This window comes from Puma concolor, unplaced genomic scaffold (genome assembly GCF_028749965.1).
Source record: "Puma concolor isolate L17-30 unplaced genomic scaffold, mPumCon1.1.hap2 unalloc_scaffold_5, whole genome shotgun sequence".
Taxonomy (NCBI): Eukaryota; Metazoa; Chordata; class Mammalia; order Carnivora; family Felidae; genus Puma; species Puma concolor.
In genome coordinates this window covers 1607471-1628949 of record NW_028240258.1, presented here as the reverse complement: position 1 = coordinate 1628949, position 21479 = coordinate 1607471, and the positions used below count along the sequence as shown (strand labels likewise).

The window sequence follows — 21479 nt, the reverse complement described above, 5'->3', positions numbered from 1 at the left end:
AAGAACTCATGGATACTACAATCTTGAAATCAAAAGAAATCAATTGCTAGGGTGAAGGGAAAATGTGAGGTGGTTGTTAGTGAGCACGGTGTGTGTGTGTGTGTGTGTGTGTGTGTGTGTGTGTGTGAAGGTGACAAAAATATTTTGGACTTGTATAGTAATGATCACACGCCTTTATGGATATGATGAAAATGATCAATTGCATACTTAAAAATGGGAGAATTTGATGTAGTGAATTATACCTTTTTAAAAAAAGTCTTAATTCTTGGAGCTCTAATTGTATCAGATGGAAACATGTATCAAATGTATCAGGAACCCTCAGAGCAACATTTCATATTAACAACAACAAAGAAAAGCTATTCAGCAAACCAAGTTTATTGTAAATGTAATCAATGAAACAGATGATGGACACAGTAGAATTTATTCAGGAAATACTTAAAGGCCAACTATTTGCGGAGCTTTGTTCTGGAAGCCCGGGTTGGTCAGCAATCCCTCAGCAAGACCAGAGCCCTATCTCCCAATAAGCTGTAACTGGTAAATGACAGTCAAAGTTCTGCTGGCAGGGCAGGCTCTGGGCAAGTGTTGGAGACCAGACAAATCACGAAAGCCAATAGTCTTCCACTTTTTGAGAAGTGTGAGGACACCTTAGGTTAATCCAACTAAAACACAAGTGTATGGCTGCTTTCACTCAACGCTGATCTGTTGTCTATTACATTCCCAAACACTGGAATACCTCTTAAGTTCTTCGAATACCTTCCATAAGCAGGACCTTTTCCTCGGAAAACTACAAATCCCAGAAGGCTGCCTACGCAGCCCAGTGGGCACGCTCACTTTTTCAGAGCCCCGAAGTACGCTGTGGGCTTGGGAGCTACAGCGACGCAGCTTGCTCGGAGGGCCACTTCCAGTTCGATCCGGAGTCTCTACCCCGGACTTGGCAACGCCTCACGGCCTTTACTGAAACTTTGGCCCCAAAGAGCGACGGCGTAGCCTTTAACATTCCCCATCCTGCCCGACTTCCTCCCCTCTAAGGACAACCTCCTCCGGTCACGTGAAATACCTCTCGTGCGTGACTGGTTGCCGAGGTACAGACCCTAAAAGCTACGGTTTGAAAGCTTCCGTGCTGCTGGTTAAATTGCTTGCACATTTTGGCTGCTTGCGTCAATCCTTCGCGACTCAGGTGAAACTGGTAGTGCTGAAAGAGGCACCCACCATCCTCAGTTAGGTCACTGGGGGAAATGCCTGGCTTGCCACCGACTACAAGGTAAAAGGTGAGGAAGAATACTGTTTTTTACGTGTTGGCTGTTAACGCTTGTTTGGTAACCTTTGCCACGAGACGAACATTTGGCTTTGTTTCCTCCCGGGCGATGACTGTGGGAGCGAGTGTGTGTTTTTACCTGTGTGTAGGACTAAATGGGGTGGGGAAGACCGCTAGGGCTTGGGGGCGCTTGGCTGAGAAGGAAGGGCAGGGGACGCAGCCCTATCTGAAGGCCAGGTGCGGGTGAGCCAGGTGTGACAGCCACGTGCGAATGTCGCTGCGGGGGCCTTGGAGCCTGGTGATCTTGCTCCCAGTGCTCCCCGCGCTGGGCACCACAGTCGGGAGACGGGCCTGAGGTCAATAGCTAGCCCTGGGACTTTGGTGGGTGCACAGAGTTGCTCTGGATGCGCCCTGGCGGAACTAGCGAGCTATTGCGTAGTTCGGCAATGGCGCGGAGGCGCTGGCTACGCTGCGTCTCCTTTTCCTGCTCTGCCTTTCCTTTCCGCCACCACACGGGCTGGTCCGTTGCTGTGAAGTAGCTGGTATGGGCGCGTGGTTCCTGGACCTTGGCTCTTGGCATCACCCGTTTGGAGACACGCGGGGGCAGCGATGCCGAGGTGATGCCAGAGGACTTCAGTCCGACACAATTGGGCAGGATCGTCGTGTAATAACTTGTGTTTCTAACTTACGTTTTTCTTCCTTTCTCTCTCTCTCTCTCTTTTTTTTTTTTTTTTTCCTGTGCTTTGAGTGGCTTACCCCTGCCTGGCCTTTGCTGTCTCAATGTGGGACCCATTCTAGAAAATTTCCGTTATTTTACTTACGGCAAGGAGTTTTCACTCCCTCGATACAAGAAAGTGGAGACCTCCTTAAGAATGGGAGAATCCACTAGTTTTGCGATCGGTTTGTAGAATTGGGGAACGGTCACGCAACGCATGCGGATGCGCTCCTTAACAGTATGCTGTTTCCGCAGCCCTGTTGCCGAGAATTGTAGACGAGGGCTTTGGAAATCCCGTTTCTTTTCCCTTCACTTGAACATATTAAAACATTCACTCCTGTATGAAATCATAAAATCATATTTTTCTAACATGTTTAATGAATTTCAGAAGGTCAAGTTTATAATTGAGCAAAGTGTCAAGAACTAGCTTTTTGGGGTCTGTTTCCAATGTTAGGTATTTTCAGGTATCAGTACAATGGGTTACTAACTTCTCTGGGTCCACCCCCCCCCCCCCAAGCCCCCCCCCCCCCCCCCCGCCCCGCACCTTCTCACTCTCCACGCAAGAAAGATGTGCAGGAAAGATCCAGTATGTGCAGCACTGAAAGCGAAGTCGCAAATTCAACCTAGAAATTCAAAATTGTCACTTTGTGTGGCAGTGATTTTAGAGATCCTTCCCCCAGGGAGAACTCTGATTAAAATTGTAACATAAGTTCTGCTTTATGCTCCTTCGGATGAGGATAGAAAGTGGTTGGATTAGGAACAAGGCCTATTCAATTAGTATTTTAAATGACCAGATTAGAAAGGTTAAGGTAATGACCCTTTGTGTTAATAGTTGGACACGAATAGTCTGAAAATGATAGCGTCTCAGCTGATTCATTTTTGTCTACCAACTGTACAGTTCTCTGCTTATGCTTTTCTGGGCTTTTTTCTAGTTTTGACTTCTCGTTTAACTGGGATTGAAATGTTAACAGGATAAGGTATTCATTTGGAATTTCTTCTCTTTTTTCCTTCCTTCCTTCCTTCCTTCCTTCCTTCCTTCCTTCCTTCCTTCCTTCCTTCCTTCCTTCCTTCCTTCCTTCCTTCCTTCCTTCCTTCCTTCCTTCCTTCCTTCCTTCCTTCCTTCCTTCCTTCCTTCCTTCCTTCCTTCCTTCCTTCTTCCCTTCCTTTCCTTCCTTCCTCTCTTCCTCTCTTCCTCTCTTTCTCTCTCTCTCTCTCTCTCTTTTTCTTCTCTTTTCTTTTTTTTTTTTTTTTTAATTTCAAGTTGGGTGAATATCTGCTGTCTGCAGAAGTCACCTTTAGGTACATTCTTTAATTTTTAAATTTTCTCACTGACTTGGAAAAAAAAAATACTTCTCAAGGTAAACCTCTTTTCCTCTTTTCTCCCCTATATTTTCAGGAAGCAGAAATAATGTGTAAATATTCGGTTATTTTTTAAATATTGGGACAGTTAAAACCCAAGTGACTCCCTTGTTCCTCTGTTAAGACGATGGCTTTGATTGGGTTCTGTTATTACAGAAGTACCTGTTTTTCCCTTGTTGTGTTTATTAGTGCTTATATATTTTGGGGTTCTGTTAGATGCATGTAAAGTTGTAATTGTTAATTTTTGTGGATTGACATTTTTGTCAGAATATGATGCTTTTGCCTTTTGTAACGAGTTTTGCCTTAAAGCCGATTCTCATTTTAGCATTGCCCCTCTACCTTTCCTTTAGTTACTGTTTTTATGAAGTATCCTTTCCCCATGCTTTCATTTTCATACTGTTCGTGTCCTTGTGTCTGAGTCTATTGTAGAAAACGGTTAGTTGGACTACTCATTTTTAAAATCCATGTGTCGTACTTGGCCCCTTAATTAGAGAGTTTACTCCATTTACATTGAACGTAATTACTAACCGGGATGAATTTACTTCTGCTAATTTTTTATTTGTTTCGTATGAGTCTTTTTTCCTTCTGTTACTGCCTTTTCTTCTGTGTTTGTGTTTTTTTGTAGTGTAGAATTTTTTTTCCTCCTTTCTTTTTGTGTATATTGGTCAGTTTTATTTTATTTTTTGTTATTTAAAAAAAATTTTTTTTTTCAACGTTTATTTATTTTTGGGACAGAGAGAGACAGAGCATGAACGGGGGAGGGGCAGAGAGAGAGGGAGACACAGAATCGGAAACAGGCTCCAGGCTCCGAGCCATCAGCCCAGAGCCCGACGCGGGGCTCGAACTCACGGACCGCGAGATCGTGACCTGGCCGAAGTCCGACGCTCAACCGACTGCGCCACCCAGGCGCCCCTATTGGTCAGTTTTATAGTTGTTTTCTGGGTATCACAATTGGCCCCTTCAGTTTATAACAAATGAATTTGACTTACTACCAACTTTGTTTCAGTAGTATACTGAAAGTCTGTTCATAGACGGTTTTGCCATCTTCTTTGTTGTACTGTCTTAGATTAATTACATCTTTATAGATGAAATGTTTTTATTTTTGTTTGTAGTTTGTCTTTTAATCACCTAGGGAAAAAAGGAAGTTAAAAACAAAAATACAGTAATACTGGCTTTTGTGTTTATCTTATGTAGGTACCTTTCGTCGTTTATTGTTTTGTATGGCTTTGAGTTGATGAGTAGTATCCTTTCATTTCTGTCTCATTTTCAAATGTCTCAAATCTGATCCTCATTTTCATTTTTTGTAGTGTGGGTCTGGTAATAAAGTATTTTCTCCTTCTCTTTTGCTTTGAATTTATTATTTTATTTACTTTTATTGAAGTGTGGTTGATGTACAATATTATATTATTTTCAGGCATACATACAGCATACTGATTCAACATATTAATACATTATGAAATGATCGACAAACACAATTACTCCACTTACCATTTGTCACCATCCCCCCCAGCTTTTGTTTGTCTGGAGATGTTTAATGCCCTCTTTTGTTTTGAAGGACAGACTTTGAATTTATCGTATCTTAAGTTTGTTGAGCTCCTTGTATGTGTAGATTAATAGTTTTTATCAGATACGAGAAATTTTTTCACTTTTTATTGTCTCTTAGTGGCTGTTATTTTCTTCAAATATTTTTTTCTGCTCTTCTGTATTCACTTCCTCATTAACTCCCATCATGCGTATGCTGGTATGCCTACAGTTCTCTTAAGCATGTTGATTCTTTTCATTCTTCTTTCTCACACTTTTTCATACAGTTTCTCACACTGTACCATTTCAGTTGACCTGACTTCCAGTTTACTGATTTTACTGCCTGCTAAAAACTCTGCTGTTGAATCTCTTTTCCATGAGTTTTTCATTTCAGTTACTGTACTTTTCGGGTCTGGAATTTCTGTTTGTGGTTCTTTTTTTGACTTTTATTTACTGATGCTGTTATTTTGTACATACATTGTTTTCCCGATTTCGCACTTTGTCCATATAAATTTTATTTTATTTTTTTATGTTTATTTTTGAGAGAGAGAGAGAGAGAGAGAGACAGACAGACAGACAGACAGACCATGAGCAGGGGAGAGGCAGAGAGAAGGAGACTCGGAATCTGAAGCACGCTCCAGACACCGAGGAGTCAGCCCAGAACCTGACGCGGGGCTTGAACCCATGACCTGAGTTCATGACCTGAGCTGAAGCTGGCCGCTCGACTGACTGAGCCACCCAAGCACCCCGTACATTTTATTATTTTTAAAACTTTCTCAGTAACATATTTACACCAGCAGGTAATTCAAAACATGCATGTAATTAGTTCAACACCAAGGTTTCCTAAGGGACGTTTTCTCTTACTTTGTTTTATTCCTGTGATTTGCCCATAGTTCCGTGTTTCTTTGCACACATTATAATTTTTTGTTGGCAACTAAATGTGGCGAATGTTACTATCAAACAAAAACAAATTCTGATTTGGTAAGAAGACACCTTATTTAAAGAGACCGGTGCAATATGGAGAACATTCTGATTGTAGAAATCTGAAAGTATCTCAGTCAGAGAGTGGTTTTTCTTTTATTGGGAGGATAAGCAAGATTAGTAAAAACTTTTTCAGGGGAAATGAGCAAGCAAAGAAAGTGAGCATATGGCATGATGGGCTGTGTGTCTCAGCTCTTACTTGGGGTGACTTCTTAATAGGGGGAATAATCTGTGTTTTAGTGCTTACTCATGGGTAAGCCTGAAATTAGGGGTCTGTGGAATGGAAAGAAGGTTGACTGAACTTTGGTCAAGAGAAGGCAGTGAGTAAGAAATGTGCAGTTGTGAGTACTGAACTGTGGATACCAGAATCTTTCCCCCACTAGCTAGGGTTCTTGCTGCTTGTGACAGATTATAGTTGTTTGTTCAGTTAACTTTTTATGGTTTCTTTATGGAGAGCTGTTTTGCGAAAATAATATATACTTTGTATGGTCTTGGAAGTCATCTGTTTTAGATAATGATATGAAAGATAACTTCCTTGAAAGCTGGGAGTGACAAAAACAAAAACCAAACTCAGTCTTTACAAGTGGGTTTCATTTAGGGAACTCCGTTAACGCTTGACTCGGCCATTTAAAACTTGCCTTAGCGCATACTTCCTCCTTGAACATAGCAGGATGTAAAACCTTAGGATCGTTAAGGTCTTTTCTGAGCATATCCTGCTCTTACATATGTCTGGTCTTCTGGATTTCCCTGGTATACCTGGAGCCTTTTGAAAGCTCTGTTCCATCTATCTTTCTTCTCCAACCTTCTCATTTTTAGGTTGTTTGCCTTACCTGTTATTCTTAGCCCGGAATGGTGGCTGTGGCTGTTACTACAACTTTGGCACTCGGAGGCTATACCAGCCCAAGGGAGTTCGTTTTGAGAGTAGCAAAATAAAGGCTCCTTTGGAGCCACTGTATGGGTCAAAACCCATCATCAGTGCTCTTAAGAACAAGGTTTCTATTAGCCACTCTGCCACCAGCAAACCACACCAGGAATGCTAGCCGCTTTCAAGCTGTGGTTAGTGTATGTTAGGCAGGTAATTATAAAGTCACGCTGTCCTCTTACAGATATGCAGTAGCTGCTTTCTTCGTTTAGCCCTCCCCTGGTGGTTGTGTTGATTATATTCCAGACTTCTAAAAAAAAAAAAAAAAAAAAAAAAAAAAAGGTGTATTTGGACAGTTTTGGGGAGCTTAATCATTGCCTTAGTGGAGGAATGGGTTTATGGAAAACCTGCCTCATTATTTTCAGTCATGTCCCTCCCTGTTGCATAAGCTTAATTTTGTAAAGCAGTGGTATCCAGATAACACACTTAGTTAATGTTTTGGTTTTTTTTTAAACTTGGTTAGGTGAAATAGCTCCTAATGAATTATCTATAGTTAGTATACAATTGTGATTGTCTAGAGTTATCTGTAGACTATCTAGAATTGATACATAATTGTATAATTGATAGTGCAAATGACAGACCTTGCTTCAGGGACGCTTGTTGTTTATGTAAAGTAGAGTTTAAAGTAATGTCCCAAATAAATTCCTTCTCCTCCTTTTTCTTCTTACCTCTCCTTTTCCCCATGGTCCCAATATGATTGTAAGTAACTTTCAGATAATCAAATGGGTGTGACTGTATTTAAAACATCTAAAGCATATACCAATTTAATGTTAGTATTCAGCAGCACTAAAGAGAGTAGATATAGATACTAGGTGACCTTTAGTATCCATTCAGACCCAGAGATTATAGTTTTGTGGTTTTATCCATGACCTAGTTGAATTTATGTTGGTAGTTACGACTGTGTAAATTCTGCTCTTTGATGGAAAAGATTTACCAGATAACCAATGTGGTCTCCCTGTGCTACCACAATACTTTTGTTAATGTTTATGGTCTTGGGAATTGATTTTAATTCTGTTTCCAGAATGCCCCTCCCGTCTTCCCACTTTCCACCGCTTAACCTGCTATAAGCAATATTTACTTGTTATGATGACATTTTTTCTACTTCTATAAGGTAGACTGGTGTGGTGGGGAATAATAGCTTCTAGAATTTATGCCATAGAACATCATTTCTTCTTTAAGAAATGTTGTTGTGTTAACATGTGGTAAGAGAAAAAAATTTCTGAAACCTGTGGGTATATTATCCTGCAGAAGGAACTTCCCACTTAATGATTAAGTGGTGTGCTGAGATGGGGAGATTGTTCTGGATTATTTGGGTAGGTGGGCTCAGTGTAAACACAAGCACCCTTATAATGGGAAAACAGGAGTGTGAGACTCAGAGAAGGAGATGTGGGCAGGTATCAGAGAGAGATCTGAAGAATCTGCTGCAGACTTTGAAGGTGGAGAAAGGAGTGGTCTCTAGAACTTGGAAAAGGTGTGAAAACCATCTCCTTGAGAGCCTCGAGAAGGAGGCCTGAGAGCTTCTGATCTTCATAACTGTAAGATGATAAATGTGAATTTTTAATGCATTAGGTTGATAGTAACTTGTTAACAACAGTAATAAGAAGCTAACATAGCATGCATCTTACAGAATTCCTCATTCACAAATTATTACAGTAGTTCCGCTGTGGGCCAGCAGTTTATATTCATCATAGCAAATTTTCTCACAACTCTATAAGGTAGGTACTGTCCATCCAGTTTACAGATGAGGTAACAAGTGTTTAGCTCTCACCATGGCTGCACAGGACGTGGTAAGTGATATGTGAAAATATTGGGCTCTTTTGGCTCTAAGACCATTATCTGTTCCATATGTCTCATGCTCTCTCTTATTAGCACAATCCTCAGTTGTTAAGGGTATAACGGGCAAAACCTTCTTGCTGAGTGTGAGCAAACATTGGTGGCAAGTAAATGAGTAATAGTTTTACTAAATGAAAATAAATTTAATTAAGGGTAGGATGTGATTAGGAAGTGTCAAGAAATCTCGTGAGATCTAGAGACCAGGTGGATTGTGAACCGTCTAGGCTTCATACCTGTGGTTTCACTCATTTGAGCCCCACGTGGACGTTGGATACAGATTTGGAGGTATGGGTGCACTGGAATTCTCGGAAAAAGCACCTCAAAGTGTAACTTAGGTAAATTACAGGTTGACCATTGTTTAAAGTGTGAAGTAGAGAGACCCATTTTTAAGTTCTGTTGAAGAAAGTCCACAATTGTGTGTTAACAAACGCTAAAGTGGTCTGGGAAAGTAGGACAAATGAAAAAAGCATTGATGTTTCAAAATGGCATGATGATTGGTCCACATGGAGCTGGAGAAAGGTGGCTTCAGAAAATTGGGGCACAGATGATGCACTTAGCTAACCCATAAAAGTAGAGGACCATCTTATATTTTAGGACTGTCTGGCTTTAAAGATGCTAGTTGTGTGACTCAACCCCTGCCACTCTGCAAAATAGGTCAGGTCCAAGCATATTTCAGTGGACGTTAAAATCTTTGGATTCCTGATTATTTTGGCTGCCAGTATCAATACAGATTTGTACCTGTATCTCTCAGAGTACAAATAGTCATTGAATTACATATAGTTAGAGCTAGATGTGGTTTTTAGCTCATCGTAGTTTTATAGACAAAACAGCCACAGGTATGAAATCTGAAATATATAACCCTCTGTGATTGTTTTAAAAGGCAAAGTACTTAGTCTAATATACTATCATTTTAGAATTCGTCTATAAGGAATCTACTAGTATGTATACTACTAGCGTGGAGATTATAAAACTAGAAACTCTATAAGACCCTTTTCATAACAGACCGTTTGCCAAACTATTTTGGTCAATTTTGGCTTCTTCAGTGCTGCAGAAAATTAGATTTCTTCATCCCTATATTTAGCACTTATATTTCTTCTCCCAGATGCTTTGCCTGCCAGCAGGGAGTATTTGTGGTAACTCCTACTAAGTTATTTTGTCCATATGTTATTGCCTACCAGAGCTCAATTACCACTTTCAGAAGAACTTACTCTTCAGAATGTGATAGGTCATAATGATAATTCATTTTCATTTGTCCATATCTTTGGTTCTTGTACATGGACAGACTTCTTAAAATTGCTCATCACCGGGACTGTTCATTATACCTGCCTGTAAAGGATTTCTGAGTATTAAATGAGGGATTATATCACTGTTCCAGATGGTTTAATCAGAGCAGTGAAGAAGAGCAAGGGGAAATGCTTAGGATTCATTTTTCCTCACCTCCTATTTGGATTATCCTGGCTTGGGAATGCCAGTCACTTAAAAAATAAATATAACTTACTTATGAGTTATAGCTGACCAAGAAGGAAGTGGTTGGTCCTGTTGTCCCACGTAGTGCCAGGGCATTTTCCCTAAAATTGGATTTGCCAGATCATTTGTAAGGTACAAATTCTTCTTAGATTATGTTTTTATTCCTGCCATCTTCTTGTGTGTGTGTCCTTATTTACACCTGAGGGCGGCAGTTCTTAATTTCTCAGGCCTAAGAAGTTATCTAAATGTTACTTCATTTTATTCTTAAAACTCCTTAAAAAGCACCAAGGACTCCACAGTTTGGAGTCTACAGTGCTACCAAAAAATTTTAACGGGTCCTGTGAAAACCCAATGCTGTATTTCATGGTTCAGATGGATCCTATGCCTTTCAGTCATCTTGTAATGCATTGTCCTGTGGAAAATACTGAATTCACTGACTTACGTTCTTCTTCCAAATGTTGTTATCCAACATTAGGCAATCATACTTGCTGATATCATTATCACTCTCAGCAGAAAAGCCATTATGTACTGGGAAGCTCCTGGAGTCATGGTGACTGACTGAGATTATCCAAAATTCTGATTTTCATTTGAAAGTTTGAAGTTTTCCCATTGCAACAAATTCTGTTGTTTATCCTGACGGGCTTATTTCATTCATTTTCTAGAAAATATCGGGCAGATACCCAAATCTGAAAACTCATGGTAACTAGAAACTGTGGAGGGCCAGAGATTTTACTTTACTTGCAAACTGATAACTTGGCAGTATTTTATGAATACGGGGAGAAACCTCGAGACAAAAGAAGAGTTTTTTACAATTGCATTTACCTGAGGGCCCTCATGCACGCACCTGTCTCCTGAGCCTGGTGGTGTAAAGAGAAGCAGATGATGTTTGCATTTCAGAAGAGTAATGCTACGTTTAGGGGATCTGACTCGTTAATAATGGGCGGTGTGGTAGGAGGAACAGTGCCTGCTCAAGGACGCCCATGTCTTCAGCAGGACTCATGAATGACCTCATTGTCCAGAGGGACTTGGCAAAGATGCGGCGGCATAGATTAGGATATTGAGGGAGTCTTCGGATGGGCCCAGTGAAACTACAAGGATCCTTGCAAAGGAAAGACGGGGAGAGGAGTCGGTGGCGAGGTGGCGGGGGTGGGGGGGGGTGGGGGGGGTGGGCATTATGCATGAGGCTTAACTTGCTATTACTGGCTTTGAAGATGCAAAAAAGGGCCAGGAGCCAAAGAACACAGGTAGCCCCCAGAAAAGACAAGGGAACGGATTCTCCCACAGAGCCTCAAGAAGGGATATAATAAATGAGCCACTGAGTTTGTGGCCCTTTGTTACAGCAGCAACTGGAAACGTAGGCAGTAAGCAAATCTGCCCATTGCTTTAGGAGTAAATGCCATTTTTATTTTTTTCCCCAGGGCATCCTTGAAAAGATAGTCTGAAACAAAGACAGGAGGTGTGTCGTGTCTCTGCCCACAAGAGAGGCAGAAACACTGTCATAGGTTCTGGTGAATCTTCTGTTGGGTGCCCATTGGCCACACTTGTTCAGTCTGACCAGCATAGCCCAGGACCAGATTTTTCCAGTCTATCTCATAGGATACTATCAACAGGACTCCAAGCATGAGGAAGAGCCCAAGTGGCAGGATTAACTTCAACCCTGCCCTGCTGTAACTGGCTGAGGAAGTCTCATAGACCATCAGAAAGCCAGATGGCTTTCTTCCGTGGGGCCCGGTGTTGACCTTTCCACTGGCCTGAGGCATGGCAAGATACACTCACAAGTGGTCCGCAAGAAAGAGGTCTAGGGCAACTTTGTCATCATTAATAACTCTGGCCAGGGAGTTGAGACTCCCTTGAAGCCATTCGTTGATCATTTCAACTAACTTTGTGGACAGATTTCAGACTACCTTTGGTTCGTGGATGACTTCCAAAGTGGGGATAAAACTACCTGCGCTGTGGGCATAAACCCACCTACGTGTGGAGTTAGTTGTTCTCGGGTGGGTTCCTGCAAGGAGCCAAAGCTAGCGTCATTTTGGAGAGCACTTCACAGTTGTCTGAGGGCTACGTGAGTACTAGTGGTATTTAAACACTTCAACACTTGATGATCTGTTATGACTTAAACACTTGGTGATCCATTATGACCACCGCTAAGATAGACGACGCTTGAGGGACACAAATTAGTGCACAACTTCCATGAAAGACGAGGTACACATGGTACCTTTGGAAAGAAAGTGTTGTTTATGATTTTGGAGCTTCCCAGGGAGGACTTCGCCCAGTGTCCCCAAGTGGCACAAGTTCAGAGTGCTTGACAGCATAACTCCCTAGAGAGCTGGTGAGTCTTAGAGTTTGCAGTTAAGTAATTGAATTATATCCCCTTTTTGGATGGCCTGCCTGAGGCCAGTCCATCCAGTTTGTCCTTCTGCCCATGACATCGGGAGGATGGCATTTTTCTGCCCCTGGAATGAGCTGGTGATGCCTAAGAGGAATGAAGGCAGGGCAGACACTCAGTGAGGTACACATGTATTTTATTTGGGAGATGCAGGTTCGGGGACATCCCCTGCTAGCTACATCCATTTAAATTGCAGTCAAATTGTCATGAGCTGTCTGGCTGGAAGGCACATTCAGCAGTGTGTCCAGTCCAAGGAGCTTTTCCCTCCCCCCCACCCCCACCCCCACCCCCACCCCCACCCCCGGCACCCCTTCGCCTAACCCGTTACTGCCTCAATGCGTACATTTTGGTAACTGCCGCAAAAATATCTCCGGTATTTCCAGGAGATACATCTTTACCTTTTGTCCAGTCATCCCCTACCTGTGGCAGTCCTTTTGTCCAGAAAGGTTAGGTACTTCAGGGCTGAGGTAAGTTGTATAAACGGCACAGAGATGCGTTCTCTCCTGTTTGACCGGTGTGGACTATCATCCTAGGGATATCCCTTGGGCATTGTACTCAACAACCCGCCATCATCCTTGTGATCTAGGACCATGTCAGTCCCACAAGAGACTCCAGGTAGCTGATGCAACGTTTGAATCCTCGAGGCCCCATTTGGTACCTGGAGAGTGTTCCCCCTGGGTGACTCGGTTTTACTGTTGGGGGAATGAGACAAGCATCAGCCTAAGAATGCTGTGGTCAGGATTCTTTGAATTTCTTTTGCCGCATTGGCCCCGATGATGATGATGATGATGATGATGATGATGATGATGATGATTACCCGGGAGGAGACAGAGGGGATGATCCCTTTCTGGGGGCAGCTGCATTCACTGGCCCAACTCGCATTTCCAAGGAGTGTAGATAAGGACAAGGTGGGGAGGTAATATTAGGAACCCAGCATGGAGCCCATTGTGGGGCTTGCACTCATGACCCTGAGATGAAGAAGACCTGCGCTGAGACCAGGAGTTGGAGGCTTCACGGACTGAGCTACCCTGGCACCTGTTGGGAATCTTGTTGAGATGGCTTTTGAGGGGCAGTCCTAACTCCCAGTAATACTACGTGCCTATGGACGATGGGGGAACATGGGTGGTACAAGGGGGTACCTGGACTGTCGCTGCATTCTTAGTGGGTCTTTGATAAGAGGTGTGCCACTTTTCAGATCACAGGTCATCTGTAGGAGGTGATCACAGGATCGATTAGGGCAAGGGCTCCGTTGCTGTGGTGAGAGTCAGCTGATCAGAGTGGAGTGGCAACCCCACAGCCTGAAAAGGAGGTAGCCGTGGGGTACCCGAGACCAGTAGCCCTGGCAATAGTTCAGAGGTCAGCGGTACTCAAACTTCCAGCAGGAGGTACACTCAGTGCCCTGTGTGCTGTGGCCTTCCCAATGAGGAGACAACTGGGTCGACTCTCAGCCTGTGTCACAAGCCTAGCATACGGTGGTAACGTCTGCACCAGAAACAGAATGTTTTACTTTGTGCCCAGTCTACGATGGTGGTGTACCTGTTGCCATGATCCGTGCAGTCAGTGAGCGTAATTCAGCCTGTAGCAAAGGCGGCAGTCTGGGTGGTGCAGGCTTGATCCGCAGCTTGCTTTCACTCTCACCATGCGCATCTACGTGAATAACCCAGATGATTCATTTAGTGGGTTTGGTTGATTTCCCCATTTCGTGGTGCTAAAGAGGAGGTCCTTAATCTACCAGTCTGTCTTTTTTTTCTAAGTTGGAGACCACAAATAGTGAGCCGTAACAAGTCTTATCGGGGAGAGATAAGGTATCGGCCAGAGCAGCAGAGCAGTAGGAGTTACCTTGAATTCACTCCACCTAACGCAGCAGCCATGTCCATTCTTGGTTCTTCATAATTTGTGCTGAGGCAAAACAGCGAGCACAGCCAGCTGCGGCCATTCGGTTTCATTGTAACCAGGTCACCGGGTAAACTGGAGATTTGGAGGGGAGACAGGAATTCGGAGAGCCCCTCTGAATCCCACTGGGCCAGTGGCTTTGCTTTAGGCAACAGACCTCCAGAATGACAACAAACACTTCTTTGTGTAAAGTAGAGGTGGGACTTGGCTGACTAAGTCCTCGAGTCGGCCATTTCAGTTTGTTACATGAAACCTGTTGGGCTTTTCCTACATTGTTAGTCTTAAAAACTGAGTTCACCCACCCCGAAAGGAGAATATCAGGCCAGAGAGTCAGGAGAGCATCTTGGAATAATAAGTCTTCAGCGTTTGCAGGAGCCCAGGGACAAGATAATTGGTGCTTTTCAAAAGGATCCACCGGGTATGTGAGGTAGGGTAGGCTTGCCCATTGCTTGCCTTATCACAGAGACTTGTAACATAACGGCGTCATTAGGATTTGTGGACGCCAGAAGCACTTATTTGTGGGTTTCCCAAATGACAGAATCCCCACTGGCAGCATATTCCACTTTATATCCGATGTATACATGTATTTGTAGAGTAATCTGAAGCATACATTCAGATTGGGGCAGCGCAGTAACAGTACGTTGAATAAGCCCATGGCTGATTGTCTCACTTCCTTGATCTGTGAAGTGTGCCCCAAATGCCATCAGTGGAACAGACTCAGATGGGGGCAGTGACTTCAGTAGCTGTTTCCAAACAGAGACATAAAAGTTTGAGTCCCTCTGTTGTCCACGGTACACCAGCATGCTGGGATGCATGCGGATGGCCTTTGGCTTCCATTGGGGGGTGGGGAATCCTTACTCCCGACCCTAGCCATCCTCCTCCTTAAGGTGGCTAACGTCAGGGTACACAGGAAGAAATCAGAGGACATGAAGAGGGAGAGGGTGGCCCCACATCAGTACACAAGACATGTTTCCACTTGCTTGTGAACAGCGGAGCCAGGCTGTTGATAACTTTGCTTTCACACGTTAGCTTTCACTTCTACATGAAGGCCAGACGGATGCCAGAACTTTTAAAAAGCCTATATCATCATCTCATTTCCCAGTTTCTCTCTCCTCTAGCTTTTCTCTCTCTCTCGCTTCCTTTTTCCTGATTGTTGTTCCATAACACCCAGCCGCTGACGTTAATACTTGTGGCTGGGACGTTTGTATCCAGAGCATCCTGGGAAGCTACCTCAGCCTTGGGACAGCTCTCCCCAAAGTAAAACAGAGGCAAACTTACGTACACGGTTCTCAGAGACCTGCCAGAAAGGTTGACTGGGACCACGATCCTTTGAAAATAATGTCTGCGTTGTTCCCTCTGGCACTAAGAGTGTGGGCTGCTGCCTCCGTGGTCACTGTTGACGTAGGGTATAGGGAATGGTTGGTGGGAAGTTTGAAATCCCACAGTGCTCTGTCCTGCTGCAAGACAGCTGCTTTTTCATTCGCTCAGCCTTCCGTTTGGGTTATAGGTTTTATTTTGTGTTTGTGTTGTAAGTTTTGAGAAGGTCCCAGAGTTCTGCAGAAGTTGATTCTGGTGGATTCTGCCAGCATGTTACTTCCTGGAGGGACAGAGCCTCGGGGTTTTCTATTCTACCATTATGGTAGTCCTCCCCAACTCTTTGCCTCCTTTGATTCTAAATGGCATTGCTATTTTGTAAACAACTGTGAAAGGAGGGGGGAAAAAAAGTGTGAAATGATGATGGGCCCACTGATTGTACCACATACGAAAAGTACACGGTATGTTTAGACATGAGCAATGTAGGATGGAACACTGTATTCTTACGCACTGCATAGTTCCCCTTCCTTCATTACAATTGACTTAGCCCCTTCCATGGTCCTTTTAAAAAAGTTTTTTCCCCCCTCTTCATTCTTTCTAGCTTGTGAGTGGCACAATGGATGAATCTGGAATTTGCAGGCTAGGGGTGAAAGCAGATAGGTTGTGTGACTCTCAATCGAACGATACTCTTCAGCACCAAGACTCAAATTGTGCTGGCGCAAGTAGCAGGCATTCCTTGCAAGAGGATGAAGACAGTAACTTGATAAGAAAGAACAGGAATCTGGTGAACCCAGTGTACTGCACGCAAGAGTCAAGAATGGAGCCTCCTGGGCCAGATGGTGGAAAAGATCCTTCTGATGATCAGCAAGATTCACAGTGCAACAGGAACAAAGGAAGAACCTTAGGTAATAATTTCTGCTCAGTGCTTGGACATTTTCACATGCTACCCATTTTACCTAGCCTTTCTGCAGCACAGGTAATGACAGAACGTAGTCTGTTTTAAGTCTGTCTTAAGATGTGGTTAGGTGAAAACACACCTCTGTTTTCTTGGAACAGGTTGGCAGTTATAATCAGGATGAGAATATGACGAGGTAGGAAGCCTGGTCATAGGAATCACATTATTTCTCTGCGAATAATCAAGAATTGTTTTTGGGGGGGAAAAAGTGTGTGGCCTTTGGGCAGAAGTGCTGTTGTTTTGCCCTGCATTTAACCCTTTAAATAAATGGAGAGTGGAGTGGAGTGGAGTGGAGGAGTGGAAATCTGACCAATAATTACTGCGAGAACTCTGTATCTCCTCAGTTTATTTAAAAGACTATTCACTAAAATTTGGAAACGGTATATGTGTTCTGTGGCTTAGAAAGCAGGCTAACAAGAATGCTTTTCTGGGTGTGTTTTCTCCCTCCTGCTCTGTTAGTTTGACAGGTTAGGGCTTAGAATGTGGTATGTTACATTTGAGGAATAAAATCTAAAACGCCTCCTTGGCCTTACGGGTTGCTTCTCAATTTTTAAAATTCCTACTGTACGTAACGTTTACGTGGTTTGATTTGCATGAGTTCTGTACCTGACTATAACTTGGAATTGTTAAAAAATCCGCTTTTGAGCACCCTGTAGGACTTTAACATTACAGGAATGTGAGAAGGATTTAAAATTCCTCGCCAACAAGACAGCTATCTTCAGAACCCATCACTCCACCAATGTGTGTAAATTATAGCTTCAGGTTAAAGTTGTTAAATAGTTTTAAATGGTTACAGTTTAAAACCTTCATAAAATTAAAGTTTACATGGACTGTTACTTCTTACACATTCGGTAATTGTATTCCCTCTGTATTTGTCCTTGAACAGACTGAGAAATGGTTTCACTACTAAAATTGTGTGTGCCATCATAGCAGAGTATTTTTTGAAGTCAGCCTGTTCCTCCTCCTCTTTCCCATGCATAGTTGTTTGTAAAATATTAGAGTTATTTAAATTAATTTAAGTTATTAAATTTAAGACAACGATTAAACTTGTCTTCAGATTTTTAAAATGAAACGTCCTACATACAAGAGGGAACAATTCAGAAAAGAAAAAGGTACCTACCCGCAGGGTACAGAATGAAGCGTATCACTTACTTTGAAGCACCCTTTGCTTGCCCCCACTTACCTCAGCTGCCGCTTCTCCCTGGCACCGTTATTCTTCTCTGTTTAAAAAAAAAAAAAAAAAAAATTTTTTTTTTTTTAATGTTTATTTATTTTTGACAGACAGAGAGAGAGAGAGAGACAGAGCATGAGCAGGGGAGGGGCAGAGAGGGAGGGAGACACTGAATCCCAAGCAGGCTGCAGGCTCTGAGCTGTCAGCACAGAGCCCGACGCGGGGCTCGAACTCACGGACCGCGAGATCATGACCTGAGCCGAAGTCAGACGCTCAACCGACTGAGCCACCCAGGCGCCCCATCCCTGGCACAGTTATTAAAGTATCCTTGTAAAACCCCCCAAGGAAAGAGCTATTTTTTTTTTTTCACTTCTTTTTCTTGGCCCTAATCTTGATTAGCACCCAGAGTATCCTTGGTAAATCACCAGGAAACAGTCATAAGTCACATTGGTCACTGGAAAAGGTGTGTGTCCCTGTGGATTATGTGCGCTTTAGGTAGTCTTAAACTTCCTTGAATACTTGTACTTGGCTAGCAGAAAGCGTGTGAAGACATTCCTACCCTTTGTAAAATGTCTTAATTTGGAACCAGTGGCTAAGTTAGAGTATTTACACTTTCATTCAGTGGTGTTCTTACAGTGTCACTGCCAAATAGCTGACCACGAGTAGTGTTAGTTGTTAAGTGAAGCGATGTGGGGCAGGGAGGAGGCTGACCCCTTCTAATTAAGAATTTGAAAATAGTTTCACTGATTTACTGGTGAGCCTATATCTGATGTCCCCTTAAATCATAATCTGGATAGCTGAACATAATTTTTATGTGGAATTGACTAATTTTATCCTTCTGGTACTTTTTTTTTTCTCCTTTCCTTTATGGACCATCAGGAAAAGAAGTGTTACTATTGATGCACGCCTTAAACACTCTTTCAACTCCAGAGGAGAAGCTGGCAGCTCTCTGTAAGACGTATGCTGATCTTGTGAGTATTATGGGGTGCAAAGCCCGTATAAAATATAACGAAAGGTGCATGTGCCAGATAAGCTTTTGAGATATGATTTTGATATGGTTTTAAATGTAAAGTTGTTTTTCATTACAGAACTGAGGGTAAGAATCTAATTTCTTGAGACTTAGGTTGATTGTATGGCCTCATTTTATGGTATGCTTATATACAGCATTTTACTAGTTTCTGGGATGTGGAATAGCTTTCCTAAAACTCAGTCAGCTCTGGCATTCCTAGGTCAGCATTTCCATCATACGTTTAGATGCCTGACAGTTGTGAGGATATGATTTTCTATATGTAGATCAAGAAATTGTAGACATGAAACACGGTTAGATTCAAAAGTGTTTAACCGTTTGACTGAAGTTGTGAGTTTTGTGAAGTGTAGTAAAACAGTACTATTTCTCAGGAAAATATTTCCTTAGCATCCACTATATGCCAGGCACTGTATTTTTATTTTTATTTATTTTTTTAATTTTCTATTTTTTTTTTGCATCTTCCAAAGAAACTGACTTGTATGAAGAGTTTGTTCTGGTCTGTGGCCCATGTTATTGCAAGTAGCATTCACCTTGGGTATATGGAAACATTCTCAACAAGGAAACCCTGCCATCATTTTAAAAGTGAAGAATGCAGGGGGCGGTGCACCTGGGTGGCTCAGTCGGTTGGGCGTCTGACTTCGGCTCAGGTCATGATCTCACGGTTCGTGGGTTCGAGCCCCACGTCGGGCTCTGTGCTGACAGCTCAGAGCCTGGAGTCTGGTTCGGGTTCTATGTCTCCCCCTCTCTCTGTCCCTCCCATGCTCATGCTCTGTCTCTGTCTCTGTCTGTCTCTCAATAATACATACATGTTAAAAAAAAAAAAAAAGTTAAAAAAAAGTGAAGAATGAGATAGGACATTTTGAAGCATCGTGGCAGGAATGTTTTAGAATTGTTGGTTCCAAGGTAAATGCGGAAATTCTCGTGGGTTGTGAAGTGTCTGTGTGAATTACCAGTGATGAATTTTGTCCATTCACATCTGTTTGAAAGCATCTGCTCCGTAGCATACACATTACTCTTTTCTGAATAACTGAGTCTAAGTATAGAGCTGGAACAGTTGTACTTACTACCGCTCCAGCTGGCACAAGTATACCCCACTTAGCGACCTGGCACCTTCTGAAAATTGTGGAGAATTTTCAGGAATGGCCTAGAGCGTCTCTGAATGGCCTACAAACGGTCCAGATGCAAAGATGGCAGCAGTCAGAGTTGTTGGGGATTGCCACGTCAGGAAAGGCAAGAGCTACACATCTGCTCTGGGAAACAGCCAGATGGAAGCTTCTGCTTCTGGTCCTACAGAACTCCATATATTTGCGTATTTTAAAATGTGTTAACCTGGGGCTGTACTCCAACTAGTACAGATCTCAGTGCTCACTGAGATCCGCCTACATTGGGACCCCAACGGGCCTTGGCACACTGAACATGTGTGTCTATGAAGGGCAAAATAGGCCATTGACAATCCTGAAGGTTTGAGAGACAACCAAGACCTAGGGCATTGCTGAACTCCACGGTTCCTCTTACCCAAGGCATCCCCTCAAAACTGGGAGGGGTGACTGCTTCAACTGTTGCATAGAAACAGACACAGAGAGTCCAGAAAAATGAAGAAACAGTGGAATGTGTTCCAACAGAAACACCAAGATACAACCTCGGGAAAACCAACCAACCAACCAACCAACCAACCAACCAACCAACCAACCAAGCCTTAATGAAACAGAATAGGTAATTTCTCTGTTAAGTGTCCCAAGTGGTGGTCATGAAGGTGCGCACCAAACCTGAGAGAAGCATGGATGAGAACAGTGAGCACTTTAACAAAGAGATCGAAAATACAAAAGAAAAGAAAAAAGAAGAAAAGCCAAAGAGAAGTGGTCGAGCAGTGGAATACAATTAAGTGAACTGAAAAATACACCAGAGAGTTTCAACAGCAGACCAAGTGAGGTAGAAGAAAGGGTCGGTAAACTTTGTAGCAAAAGCAGTGGCGCTCACCATCAGAGAGCAAAAAGAAAATGGGAAAAAAGTGAAGATAGCTAAAGGGACTTACAGGACAACATCAAGTGGAGAACCAAGAGAGAAAGAGGAAGAAAATTTACTTAAAACAATAGCTGAAAACCTCCCTAACCCGGGGAAGGAAACAGACCTTGAGATCCAGGAAGCACAGACCTTGAGATTCAGGAAGCACAGTTCCAAGTAGTATGAACCCAAAGACATCCACACTGAGACACACTGTACTTAAAACGTTAAAAGTTGAAGACAAAGATTATTATAAAGCAGCAAGGGAACAAAACCAAAACCAAAACCAAACCAACCCAATTTACATACAAGGGAACCAACCCTGTTAGCCTATCAGCAGGTATTTCAGCAGAAACTCTGCAGGCCAGAGTCAGTGACATGATATACTCAAAGTTGTGAAAGGAAACAAACAAAACACTTGTGACTAACTAAGAATACCCACCAGGCTAACGCTATTATTCAGAATTGAAGGACAGGTAAAGAATATCCTGGAGACGTGAAATCTAAAACTGTAAAAGGAAGTCCTTCAAACTGGAAAGAAAGGACACCAATCAGCAATACAACGTGGAAGTATAAATCCTACTGCTCACGGTGAAAGGCTATAAAGGCAGGGGCTTCATCACTTTAAACCTCGTTTGAAAGTTAAAAGGGAAAAGTGGTAAAACTAACCATGACTACA

The 21479-nt window shown here is 42.8% G+C and overlaps 1 protein-coding gene and 1 long non-coding RNA gene across 3 annotated transcripts in view; both read left to right on the top strand.

Annotated features, from left to right (window-relative positions):
* Nucleotides 1–876: 876 nt before the first annotated feature.
* The window catches only part of LOC147571173 (uncharacterized), a 265869-nt gene continuing 245266 nt past the window's right edge, over nucleotides 877–21479 (top strand). For both annotated transcript variants that reach the window (XR_015247661.1, XR_015247660.1), the window contains exon 1: nucleotides 877–1268. This is a non-coding gene — a long non-coding RNA (uncharacterized LOC147571173). The remainder of the gene's footprint in view (nucleotides 1269–21479) is intronic.
* LOC147571176 (gamma-taxilin-like) overlaps nucleotides 5416–21479 on the top strand; it is a 39328-nt gene continuing 23264 nt past the window's right edge. Inside the window, exons 1-3 of the mRNA XM_086696596.1 lie at nucleotides 5416–5650; nucleotides 16248–16551; nucleotides 18652–18743. Coding sequence (XP_086552722.1) covers nucleotides 16263–16551; nucleotides 18652–18743 — 381 coding nt within the window. The 5' untranslated portion in view covers nucleotides 5416–5650; nucleotides 16248–16262. The remainder of the gene's footprint in view (nucleotides 5651–16247; nucleotides 16552–18651; nucleotides 18744–21479) is intronic.